The sequence below is a fragment of the Bos taurus genome, chromosome 1 (assembly GCF_002263795.3).
Source record: "Bos taurus isolate L1 Dominette 01449 registration number 42190680 breed Hereford chromosome 1, ARS-UCD2.0, whole genome shotgun sequence".
Lineage (NCBI taxonomy): Eukaryota > Metazoa > Chordata > Mammalia > Artiodactyla > Bovidae > Bos > Bos taurus.
The window spans coordinates 22,991,019-23,004,614 of record NC_037328.1 but is presented as its reverse complement, the minus strand read 5'-3'; the positions used below and the strand labels follow the sequence as shown (position 1 = coordinate 23,004,614).

Here is a 13,596-nt window from a genome sequence, read left to right as displayed (position 1 = left end):
CTATAAAACAATGACAATGTTTTATGCCATCAATATTCATTTAAACTGAAGTATGTTTTACCATTTTCAGTGCTCTTCCTTCCTGAATAGCCCTAAAAGGATAGTTTTCCTTCTTTTGATGATAATTTATCTCAGTGTATACTTGTCTGAAACTGTATAGTTTCATTTTTTTCCTGAAACACACTGCAATACTAGGAAGCTATTTTCTTTCAACATATTGAAAATATAACTCTACTCTTTCTTAACTTTCATTGTTTCTCTTGAGAAATTAGTTGTAATTTAGATCTTTATTGATTTAATATTTTTAAATTTAAATTTATTTATTTTAACAGAGGCTAATTACTTTACAATATTGTATTGGTTTTGCCATACATCAACATGAATCTGCCACGGGTGTACATATTCATTTAATTTTATGTTATATGCTTTGATGTGGTCTTTTCTGTAAATTTATCATCATATGTCTCAATGAGTTTGTCTATTTATTCACACTGGAATTAACTATGCATTTCAATTTTGTGATTGATTATAATTCCTGAGTTTTTAGAAATTCTGAGATATTATCCTTAAATATCACTTCTGTTGCATTTTTCTCTCCTTTTATTTGGAATCTGAATGAAATATGATTGACCTTCTTGCTATTTATCCTATGAACCTCTTACCTCTCTGTATTGTCTATTTTATTTGCTTTTTGCTCTGTATTCGATCTTTTTTCTTCATTCTAGAAATAGACTTATCACCAATTTTCCAAGTCACATGCTTTATCTTTGTACCTGATTCAAATTTTTTGTTAAACCCACTCAAAAATTGTCAATTAACTTACTTCTTAGGTTAAAAACTATTACTATTTTTATCAAATAGAATAGGTCATATTTATACTTAAATATCATTCTCTGCTGATATTTCCAATCTTATCTATCTCTTTGAAAATAATAAGCACATTTTAGCCAGTGTAGAATTATTCCAATAGTCAGATACCTATGAGTCTGTTTCTATTAACTATTTTTTTTTCTATTAACTATTGTTTCTTGGTTCTCATATGTGTTTCTTGCTTCAAGTGTACCTGGCTATCTCCAATGGATGCTGGACATTTTAAAATATATTTATAAAAATAATTTGAGACCACAGATGACATGATCCTTGTACATAAAGACTATCATTTGCTTCTATCAGATACCTAGAAGGTCTGATAATGTAAGAACTCCTTAAACACAACTTAATATGTGAGGTTTTTCTGGATAACATTGAATTACTAAAAGCTTGCTATATAAACCAGACTATAAAAAGTCTGGTTTGTTTCAAGCTTATTGTTACTTCTATAGTGCTACCCCAGAGAAGGCAATGGCACCCCACTCCAGTACTCTTGCCTGGAAAATCCCATGGAGGGAGGAGCCTGGTAGGCTGCAGTCCATGGGGTTTCGAAGAGTTGGACACGACTGAGCGACTTCACTTTCACTTTCCACTTTCATGCATTGGAGAAGGAAATGGCAACCCACTCCAGCGTTCTTGCCTGGAGAATACCAGGGACGGGGGAGCCTGGTGGGCTGCCGTCTATGGGGTCACACAGAGTCAGACACGACTGAAGCAACTTAGCAGCAGCAGCACAGTGCTACCCTTTGGGGTCTAAAAAGATAGCATAAGATGTTTTACAACATCTTATGAGGGTTTCAAAAACACTTTTCATACTCTCTACATCAGAAAAACTATCCATGAGACAAGTGACTCCAAATGACCAGTTCACCTCCCTGGAGTGTTGTTGTTTTTTTTAATGTTCTGGATATTGAACTCATAATTTTTTTCCTGATATCCCAGAAAGAATATTTATTCAGATTATGTAATCAACAATTATTAAAGGCAACATAGCTTCTTTAACATAAACATCTGAATAAAGACAAGAATTACTGGCAAGTATAAAATGCACTCGTGGGTTAGTATTTCAGGAAAGAGAAATCTGTCAGGTTATGTGCTGACCTCAAGTATCTTATTCAGGGATTCCTTGAAACCAGTGAATATGTAGTATCAAAAATCTGTGTTCCTCACTGGTGATAGCCATAAAAAGATCAATTAAAGGTGCCAATTTATGGCACCTAGTGGCAAGTCATATTTGATGAACTGAGTCATCAAAAGATATTAAGAATATGCTATGCTGTGCTAAGTCACTTCAGTCGTGTCCAACTCTGTGCGACCCCATAGATGGCAGGCCACCAGGCTTCCCGGTCCCTGGGATTCTCCAGGCAAGAACACTGGAGTGGGTTGCCATTTCCTTCTACAATGCATGAAAGTGAAAAGTGAAAGTGAAGTCGCTCAGTCATGTCCGACTCTTCGCAACCCCATGGACTGCAGCCTACCAGGCTCCTCCCTCCATGGGATTTTCCAGGCAAGAGTACTGGAGTGGGGTGCCATTGCCTTCTCCGATTATACGACAATCCAAAAATTTTATTAAGAAAACTAAAAAATGCAAACAAAAAGCAATAAAATGTATGAAACATTAATTCAAAAGGCCATAAGCAGAACTGAAGCTGGAATTTCAAAAGAACTGCAGAGTACCTGGTGCTGTCGTGTGTGGAAATGTTAAGGTGATATCAAGGGCTCAAGATTAGGAAGACATAAAAGGCTGAGGGTGTCATATTAGAATTACGAAACTTTAGACAATGACCCTGTATGATGTAGATGAACTTACATTCCAAATAAAGAGCATAATTGTTCTGATTATAGGCTCAGCACACTGGCATGTAGACATAGAAGTTGAAAACTTGTCACCTATTGCATTAATGGTATTTATATCTCACAAAATCACTGATATCGATTCTCCCAGAGTAAACTCAGGATAATATAGGAGCAAATAAATTACCTGGGTCAAAGAGAAAACAGACCTGAAGAAACAGCGAATTGGGAACCATCTTTGGGTTACTTTCTCCTGTCTGTATCATGGCACTATATCTTTCCCATGCCACCAACCATAACACATGTAAATTACTAGTTAATCTGAGCAACATACTGGTGAAGTGAAGATACCGGAATCAAAAGACACTATTTCAAATTGTAACTCTGCCTCTTACTGACTTTGTCACTTTGACCCAAGCCTCTCCGTCAGCAAAAAGGTGATGAAAATGTTTACTTATTTCATGGGGATTTAGGAGCATTCCAAAATTAATCCACATAAGTAATTTAAAGAGATTAGTATATAAGAAGTACTCAATATCAGTTTCAATACAGGAAGGAGATCAGGGCCATCTAAAATATTTCCGGAAAGTGTTTGTCCAAGGTACTCTGACCAAAACTGTCAATATTGAGTTAGACATTTAGAGGAAAATAATTTAAAATCTTTAGGGAAAATTATTCTTTCTCTGTGCTTCAATATATGCGCTCAGTTTGAGTTGATATACAACAAAGTGATAAAATGAGGAGAAGAGTAACCTAAATATATCAGGAACATTAAGCATGGGGGAAATTGTGATCAAATCAATAAAACTGTTGATAGAATGAAAGGATGAAGTATAATTTTTTATCAAATTTCTGTGTTTTAGGATGATGTGACAGTTCCTAAAAACTAAGTGCAGGGTGTCATTTTACACCACAGAATAAACTAACTCTAAGAAATGTTGCTTGTGGGAAATATAATAATCATATAATTTCAGACTTAACACTTCATCCACTACTGTTTCCTTTTCCTCTTCCCCAGTGTCCATGTCTCTTTTTGCATTTTCAAATAAGTAAGAAATAAATCCTGCATTGTTACCATTGGTATCAGTATGGATGACATCCACAAAATCTGCATCAGTGTAATCTAATCTGCCAGTTGATGGTTTTCCAGAGAACTGTGGCCCAGCAGGATCAAGACCTGAAATTCAAGAAATTATTAATATATTAAACAAGTTATATTACAGAGTTATTATCACATGCTTGCATTATTATTAATTATAAACATAACAAGTTTAAACCTGTCCAAAAATATATCTAAAGATAAATTAAATTAGATGAATAGCAAGTTATCTGTTTTATTTGAATAACATTATTCCCAATCTTGAGTTTATCAATGATGCAATGTCAAGCCACACTACACATACCTTGACAAAATATTGTGGCTTTCTTTAGGACATTCATTTAACAAGTAATTACGAATATGCTGGTAGTAAAATTCTATTTAATAGAAAGTAACTACTCCTCCTCCTGAGGGTGGAAAATAATAAATATTATCCTGGTCCTATCTTCAACCTCATTCCATACCAGCTCATCCTGGGTATATTGAAAGGTCTAAAATGATTTTAAGTGCAATTTGAGCTGTGGAATAAAACATATTTATTATTAGCTTATCATTCATTTCTCAGAAAAGTTTACTGCACACAAAAAAGAAAAAATATATTAAAAATGTTATAAAAGATAATATTATTTCTAGTGTATTCAGAATTCTGAATAAAATTCTAAGCTCATGATCTACTGCAGAGTATCAAAAAATGCTGAGGAAGAGATGAAATGAAATGCGTTGAGAACATCTATTCAATAGGGCAATAATTATCTTAAAAAGATATTTTAAAAATAAAATATAATGTTGCTTATCTCAGTCTTCTATTAACCCTAGTTTATTTGGCCCACATGACTGAATAGTTGTTGCTCAGTCACTCAGTCATGTCCAACTCTATGTGACAAAATGGATTGCAGCACAGCAGGCATCCCTGTCCTTCACCATCTCTGGGAGCTTGCTCAAACTCATGTTCATTGAGTATGTGATACAATCCAACCATCTGGTCCTCTGTCATCCCCTTATCCTCCTGCCTTCAATCTTTTCCAGCATCAGGATCTTTTCTAGTGAGTCAGCTCTTCATATCTTGTGGCCAAAGTATTGAAGCTTCAGCTTCAGCATCAGTCCTTCCAATGAATATTGAGGGCTGATTTCCTTTAGGAAATCACAAAATAAAGTCTCTGTTTCCATTGTTTCCCCATCTATTTGCTATGAAGTAATGGGATCGGATCACAACAAGTGATGGGAAACAATGGAAACAGTGAGAGATTTTATTTTGGGGGGGGGGGCTCAAAAATCATTGCAGATGGGGACTGCAGCCATGAAATTAAGACGCTTATTCCTTGAAAGAAAAGCTATGACCAACCTAAACAGGCTTTTAAAAAGCAGAAACATTACTTTGCTGACCAAGGTCTCTAGTCAAAGCTATAGTTTTTCTACTAGTCATGTATGGATGTGAGAGTTGGACTATAAAGAAAGCTGAGTGTTGAAGAATTGATGCTTTTGAACTGTGGTGTTGGAGGGTCCCTTGGACTACAAGGAGATCAAAGCAGTCAATCCTAAAGGAAACTAACCTTCAATATTCATTGGAAGGACTGATGCTGAAGCTGAAACTCCAATACTCTGGCCATCTGATGTGAAGAACTGACTCATTGGAAAAAACCCTGATACTGGGAAAGACTGAAGGCAGGAGGAGAAGGGGATGACAGAGGATGAGATGGTTGGATGGTATCACCAACTTGATGAGCATGAGTTGAGCAAACTTGGAAGTTGGTGATGGACAGGGAGCCCTGGTGTGCTTCAGTCCATGGGGTCACAAAGAGTCAGACATAACTGAGCGACTAAACTGAACTGAAATGATGGGACCAGATGCCATAATCTTAGTTTTTTGAATGTTGAGTTTTGTTGTGTTTTTTTTTTAATTTTATTTTATTTTTAAACTTTACATAATTCTATTAGTTTTGCCAAATATCAAAATGAATCCGCCACAGGTATACATGTGTTCCCCATCCTGAACCCTCCTCCCTCCTCCCTCCCCATACCATCCCTCTGGGTGGTCCCAGTGCACTAGCCCCAAGCATCCAGTATCATGCATCGAACCTGGACTGGCAACTCGTTTCTTACATGATATTTTACATGTTTCAATGTCATTCTCCCAAATCTTCCCACCCTCTCCCTCTCCCACAGAGTCCATAAGACTGTTCTATACATCAGTGTCTCTTTTGCTGTCTCGTACACCGGGTTATTGTTACCATCTTTCTAAATTCCATATATATGCATTAGTATACTGTATTTATGTTTTTCCTTCTGGCTTACTTCACTCTGTATAATAGGCTCCAGTTTCATCCACCTCATTAGAACTGATTCAAATGTTTTCTTTTTAATGGCTGAGTAATACTCCATTGTGTATATGTACCACTGCTTTCTTATCCATTCATCTGCTGATGGACATCTAGGTTGCTTCCATGTCCTGGCTATTATAAACAGTGCTGCGATGAACATTGGGGTACACGTGTCTCTTTCCCTTCTGGTTTCCTCAGTGTGTATGCCCAGCAGTGGGATTGCTGGATCATAAGGCAGGTCTATTTCCAGTTTTTTAAGGAATCTCCACACTGTTCTCCATAGTGGCTGTACTAGTTTGCATTACCACCATCAGTGTAAGAGGGCTCCCTTTTCTCCACACCCTCTCCAGCATTTTTTATTTGTAGACTTTTGGATCGCAGCCATTCTGACTGGTGTGAAATGGTACCTCATAGTGGTTTTGATTTGCATTTCTCTGAAAATCAGTGATGTTGAGCATCTTTTCATGTGTTTGTTAGCCATCTGTATGTCTTCTTTGGAGAAATGTCTATTTAGCTCTTTGGCCCATTTTTTGATTGGGTCGTTTATTTTTCTGGAGTTGAGCTGTAGGAGTTGCTTGTATATTTTTGAGATTAGTTGTTTGTCGGTTGCTTCATTTGCTATTATTTTCTCCCATTCTGAAGGCTGTCTTTTCACCTTGCTGATAGTTTCCTTTGATGTGCAGAAGCTTTTAAGGTTAATTAGGTCCCATTTGTTTATTTTTGCTTTTATTTCCAATATTCTGGGAGGTGGGTCATAGAGGATCCTGCTGTGATATATGTCAGAGAGTGTTTTGCCTATGTTCTCCTCTAGGAGTTTTATAGTTTCTGGTCTTATGTTGAGATCTTTAATCCATTTTGAGTTTATTTTTGTGTATGGTGTTAGAAAGTGTTCTAGTTTCATTCTTTTACAAGTGGTTGACCAGATTTCCCAGCACCACTTGTTAAAGAGATTGTCTTTAATCCATTGTATATTCTTGCCTCCTTTGTCAAAGATAAGGTGTCCGTATGTGCGTGGATTTATCTCTGGGCTTTCTATTTTGTTCCATTGATCAATATTTCTGTCTTTGTGCCAGTACCATACTGTCTTGATAACTGTGGCTTTGTAGTAGAGCCTGAAGTCAGGTAGGTTGATTCCTCCAGTTCCATTCTTCTTTCTCAAGATCGCTTTGGCTATTTGAGGTTTTTTGTCTTTCCATACAAATTGTGAAATTATTTGTTCTAGCTCTGTGAAGAATACTGTTGGTAGCTTGATAGGGATTGCGTTGAATCTATAAATTGCTTTGGGTAGTATACACATTTTCACTATATTGATTCTTCCAATCCATGAACATGGTATATTTCTCCATCTATTAGTGTCCTCTTTGATTTCTTTCACCAGTGTTTTATAGTTTTATATATATAGGTCTTTAGTTTCTTTAGGTAGATATATTCCTAAGTATTTTTTTCTTTCCATTGCAATGGTGAATGGAATTGTTTCCTTAATTTCTCTTTCTGTTTTCTCATTAATAGTGTATAGGAATGCAAGGGATTTCTGTGTGTTGATTTTATATCCTGCAACTTTACTATAGTCATTGATTATTTCTAGTAATTTTCTGGTGGAATCTTTAGGGTTTTCTATGTAGAGGATCATGTCATCTGCAAATAGTGAGAGTTTTACTTCTTCTTTTCCAATTTGGATTCCTTTTATTTCTTTTTCTGCTCTGATTGCTGTGGCCAAAACTTCCAAAACTATGTTGAATAGTAATGGTGAAAGTGGGCACCCTTGTCTTGTTCCTGACTTTAGAGGAAATGCTTTCAATTTTCACCATTGAGGATAATGTTTGCTGTGGGTTTGTCATATATAGCTTTTATTATGTTGAGGTATGTTCCTTCTATTCCTGCTTTCTGGAGAGTTTTTATCATAAATGGATGTTGAATTTTGTCAAAGGCTTTCTCTGCATCTATTGAGATAATCATATGGTTTTTATTTTTCAATTTGTTAATGTGGTGTATTACATTGATTGATTTGTGGATATTGAAGAATCCTTGCATCCCTGGGATAAAGCCCACTTGATCATGGTGTATGATCTTTTTAATGTGTTGTTGGATTCTGATTGCTAGAATTTTGTTAAGGATTTTTGCATCTATGTTCATCAGTGATATTGGCCTGTAGTTTTCTTTTTTTGTGGGATCTTTGTCAGGTTTTGGTATTAGGGTGATGGTGGCCTCATAGAATGAGTTTGGAAGTTTACCTTCCTCTGCAATTTTTTGGAAGAGTTTGAGCAGGATAGGTGTTAGCTCTTCTCTAAATTTTTGGTAGAATTCAGCTGTGAAGCCGTCTGGACCTGGGCTTTTGTTTGCTGGAACATTTTTGATTACAGTTTCAATTTCCGTGCTTGTGATGGGTCTGTTAAGATTTTCTATTTCTTCCTGGTCGAGTTTTGGAAAGTTGTACTTTTCTAAGAATTTGTCCATTTCTTCCACGTTGTCCATTTTATTGGCATATAATTGTTGATAGTAGTCTCTTATGATCCTTTGTATTTCTGTGTTGTCTGTTGTGATCTCTCCATTTTCATTTCTAATTTTGTTGATTTGATTTTTCTCCATTTGTTTCTTGATGAGTCTGGCTAATGGTTTGTCAATTTTATTTATCCTTTCAAAGAACCAGCTTGTGGTTTTGTTGATTTTTGCTATGGTCTCTTTTGTTTCTTTTGCATTTATTTCTGCCCTAATTTTTAAGATTTCTTTCCTTCTACTAACCCTGGGGTTCTTCATTTCTTCCTTTTCTAGTTGCTTTAGGTGTAGAGTTAGGTTATTTATTTGACTTTTTTCTTGTTTCTTGAGGTATGCCTGTATTGCTATGAACTTTCCCCTTAGGACTGCTTTTACCGTGTCCCACAGGTTTTGGGTTGCTGTGTTTTCATTTTCATTCGTTTCTATGCAAATTTTGATTTCTTTTTTGATTTCTTCTGTGATTTGTTGGTTATTCAGCAGCATGTTGTTCAGCCTCCATATGTTGGAATTTTTAAGTTTTTCTCCTGTAATTGAGATCTAATCTTACTGCATTGTGGTCAGAAAAGATGCTTGGAATGCTTTCTATTTTTTTGAATTTACCAAGGCTAGCTTTATGGCCCAGGATGTGATCTATCCTGGAGAAGGTTCCATGTGTGCTTGAGAAAAAGGTGAAATTCATTGTTTTGGGATGAAATGTCCTATAGATATATCAATTAGGTCTAACTGGTCTATTGTATTGTTTAAAGTTTGTGTTTCCTTGTTAATTTTCTGTTTAGTTGATCTATCCATAGGTGTAAGTGGGGTATTAAAGTCTCCCACTATTATTGTGTTATTTTTAATTTCTCCTTTCATACTTGTTAGCATTTGTCTTACGTACTGTGGTGCTCCCATGTTGGGTGCATATATATTTATAATTGTTATATCTTCTTCTTGGATGTAGTGACCTTCTTTGTCTCTTTTCACAGCCTTTGTTTTAAAGTCTATTTTATCTGATATGAGTATTGCTACTCCTGCTTTCTTTTGGTCCCTATTTGCATGGAAAATCTTTTTCCAGCCCTTCACTTTCAGTCTGTATGTGTCCCCTGTTTTGAGGTGGGTCTCTTGTAGACAACATATGTAGGGGTCTTGTTTTTGTATCCATTCAGCCAGTCTTTGTCTTTTGGTTGGGGCATTCAACCCATTTACGTTTAAGGTAATTACTGATAAGTATGATCCCGTTGCCATTTACTTTATTGTTTTGGGTTCGAGTTTATACACTGTTTTTGTGTTTCCTGTCTAGAGAGTATCCTTTAATATTTGTTGGAGAGCTGGTTTGGTGGTGCAGAATTCTCTCAGCTTTTGCTTGTCTGAAAAGCTTTTGATTTCTCCTTCATACTTGAATGAGATCCTTGCTGGGTACAATAATCTGGGCTGTAGGTTATTTTCTTTCATCATTTTAAGTATGTCTTGCCATTCCCTCCTGGCTTGAAGAGTTTCTATTGAAAGATCAGCTGTTATCCTTATGGGAATTCCCTTGTGTGTTATTCGTTGTTTTTCCCTTGCTGCTTTTAATATTTGTTCTTTGTGTTTGATCTTTGTTAATTTGATTAATATGTGTCTTGGGGTGTTTCTCCTTGGGTTTATCCTGTTTGGGACTCTCTGGGTTTCTTGGACTTGGGTGATTATTTCCTTCCCCAGTTTAGGGAAGTTTTCCACTATTATCTCCTCAAGTATTTTCTCATGGTCTTTCTTTTTGTCTTCTTCTTCTGGAACCCCTATGATTCGAATGTTGTAGCGTTTAATATTGTCCTGGAGGTCTCTGAGATTGTCCTCATTTCTTTTAATTCATTTTTCTTTTATCCTCTCTGATTCATTTATTTCTACCATTCTATCTTCTAATTCACTAATCCTATCTTCTGCCTCTGTTATTCTACTATTTGTTGCCTCCAGAGTGTTTTTAATTTCATTTATTGCATTATTCATTATATATTGACTCTTTTTTATTTCTTCTAGGTCCTTGTTAAACCTTTCTTGCATCTTCTCAATCCTTGTCTCCAGGCTATTTATCTGTGATTCCATTTTAGTTTCAAGATTTTGGATCAATTTCACTATCATTATTCGGAATTCTTTATCAGGTAGATTCCCTATCTCTTCCTCTTTTGTTTGGTTTGGTGGGCATTTATCCTGTTCCTTTATCTGCTGAGTATTCCTCTGTCTCTTCATTCTTGTTTAAATTGCTGAGTTTGGGGTGTCCTTTCTGTATTCTGGCAGTTTGTGGAGTTCTCTTTATTGTGGCATTTCCTCACTGTGTGTGGGTTTGTACAGGTGGCTTGTCAAGGTTTCCTGGTTAGGGAAGCTTGTGTTGGTGTTCTGGTGGGTGGAGCTGTATTTCTTCTCTCTCCTTTTGAAGAGTTGGGTTGCTTTTCTGGGTGCCTGGTGTCCTCTGCCGGCATTCAGAAGTTGTTTTGTGGAATTTACTCAACGTTTAAATGCTCTTTTGATGAATTTGTGGGGGAGAAAGTGTTCTCCCCGTCCTACTCCTCCGCCGTGTTGAGTTTTAAGCCAGCTTTTCCACTCTCCTCTTTCACTTTTATCAAGTGGCTCTTTACTTCCTCTGTGCTTTCTGCCATAAGGGTGGTGTCATCTGTATATCTGAGATTGCTGATATTTCTCATGGAAATCTTGATTCCACCTTGTGATTCATCCAGCCCAGCATTTCACGTGATGTACTCTACATATAAGTTAAATAAGCAGGATGACCATATGCAGCCTTCACATTCTCCTTTCCCAATTTTGAACCAGTCTGTTGTTCCATGTCTGGTTTTAACTGCTGCTTCTTGACTTGCATACAGGTTTCACAAGAGGCAGGCAAGGTGGTCTGGTATTCCCATCTCTTTAAGAATTTTCCACAGTTTGTTGTGATCCATCCAGACAAAGGCTTTTGCATATTCATTGAAGCAGAAGTAGATGTTTTTCTGGAATTCTCTTGCTTTTTCTATGATCCAGTGGTTGTTAGATCCGACATAACTGAATGAAGCAGAAATTTCTCTCTTCCTGTAAATTGCCCTGATGTAGATCCAACATGTTTGCTGGCTTTTAAACTCTGATGATTGCTTGGCATGTGGAGCCATTCTAACTAGTCTAATATGTGAATAAACACACCTTAAAATAAAGTAGGCTGATCAACAGTTCAAACTGAGCTAGTATGGTGGTTGAAAGAGAATAGGCTTTGGATGCCAGAGATCTTTGTATAAATCCTGGCTTAGATGTTACTAAATTTTTGACCCTCCTGAATTTATTCAGTTATCCTCAATTTTCACATCCTTTATAAGGAAGATAAAATTAAGACTGATCAAAGAAAGTAAGGTATACTTAAGGTCTTTAAAGACTCTAAATATCTATAAACAATGTATTCACTTCTCCCCTCCCCCTTTGCTTAAGACTCTAGTATTAACATTTTAAATAATTATAATTCTTCTTGGAATAGATCTCAATAATTCTAGAAAGTTAAATTAACTGGGAAAAGATACTATCCTTCTAGTTTTAAAATCACTGCCATTCCTAAAGGGAGGCCTGAAAATCCATGTCAGCATTATTTGGTTACTAAGCTTTATGAAGGCAGTAACTTTGTTAAGGAAATACAGTGAGAACTGGGGTCCAGAATCTCCCAGGTATAAATACCAACTCCTGTTTCTCTCTTCACGTGTTCAACTAAAAATTTCAAAATAATTAAATTACATCAAAGTTTCTAAAAATTAAATATATGATAACAGGTTATATTATTGGTTAATACATGAAAAAAGTTTTGCATGTGTAAAAATTCTAATGGGTAAAACTTTCCTCAGGATTGTTACAATAAGGTCTCCTTAAAATTCACATGCACAATTAATTCACATGCAAAAATAAATCATTCCCCTTCCATTTCTGTATGGGTCACTTAAGTTTGGTTAAGGAATAAGTAAGCCTTCAGAGTCTAACTAAAACAAAGACCAGTCTTTGAATATAATATAGAAAAATGATGAACGTTTGTGCATTGTTTCCATTGCTTAAATACTGCCCCTGTTAAATAAAGTAACAATTTCTGAAACTTAAAAGTATACTAAACCATTAATTTTATCAAAAACACTTAAAATAAATAAATATAATTTAAAAATATTTTACCTGTTATTCTTCCAACTCGACCATGAAATATCTTTCCAACAAATCCACTAATATGAGCCCCTAAGCTCACACCTATGAAATGAAAATTATCAAGAGATGCTCCATGCTTCTGCAATTCAAAATGCAGTGTTACAATTTTCATTTCAGAAAGTCATAAATTATGCCTCGTTGCATCAGTGTTCTAAAAATCATTATTTTTTCTGGTTTAGTCCACTTCTGGGAGACAGGGAATACAATTTTATAATTTTAAACAACTATATCTTCGTTCAACTTTTTAAATAAAATATCTGATTTTTATTTACATATTAATACCATTAAATTTTTATCTAGAAAAGCATATGTAAAATAATATATTTAATTATTTTGTAATAATAAAAATAAAACATATTTGGATACTTTGTGCTAGTGACCTTGATAAGTGCTATATAAATCTCATATTTAATATTCACAAAGTCCTATGAGCTATTTATTTTTATCCATTGCCTAAAACTTCCCCTAGCACCTATTAAATGCTTAATAAATATGGTTTTAGAGTGAATTGCCCAAAGTCATATATACTTATTACTATAAGGGAAAAAGATAGATTTCAAGTCCAGGTCTGTTTAACTTCAAAATATAACCTAACCTGCCTCCTTGTTTTATCTGTAAATTGTGTCCAAACTTGAGGAAGACTGAACAATGTGAATATCCACCCTTACTTTAGAGATGATAAAATGAGATGCAGGGATTTTAAGTGACTTCTCCTGATTACAAGCTGGAGAGCTGCTGCTGCTACTAAGTTGCTTCAGTCGTGTCCAACTCTGTGCGACCCCATAGACTCTGTGCAGCCCACCTGCCTCCTCCCTCCTGCTGGAGAGCAAAGGAGTCAAATTTTCAAAGCCC

The 13,596-nt window shown here is 35.7% G+C and overlaps 1 protein-coding gene across 1 annotated transcript in view; it reads right to left on the bottom strand.

Moving 5' to 3' along the window:
- Positions 1 to 13,596, bottom strand: part of LIPI (lipase I) — an 80,539-nt gene that overhangs the window by 42,637 nt on the left and 24,306 nt on the right. Inside the window, exons 3-4 of the mRNA NM_001435069.1 lie at positions 12,715 to 12,823; positions 3,740 to 3,841 (exon numbers count right to left, since the gene is read on the bottom strand). Of these exons, the coding sequence (NP_001421998.1) occupies positions 3,740 to 3,841; positions 12,715 to 12,823 (211 nt within the window). The remainder of the gene's footprint in view (positions 1 to 3,739; positions 3,842 to 12,714; positions 12,824 to 13,596) is intronic.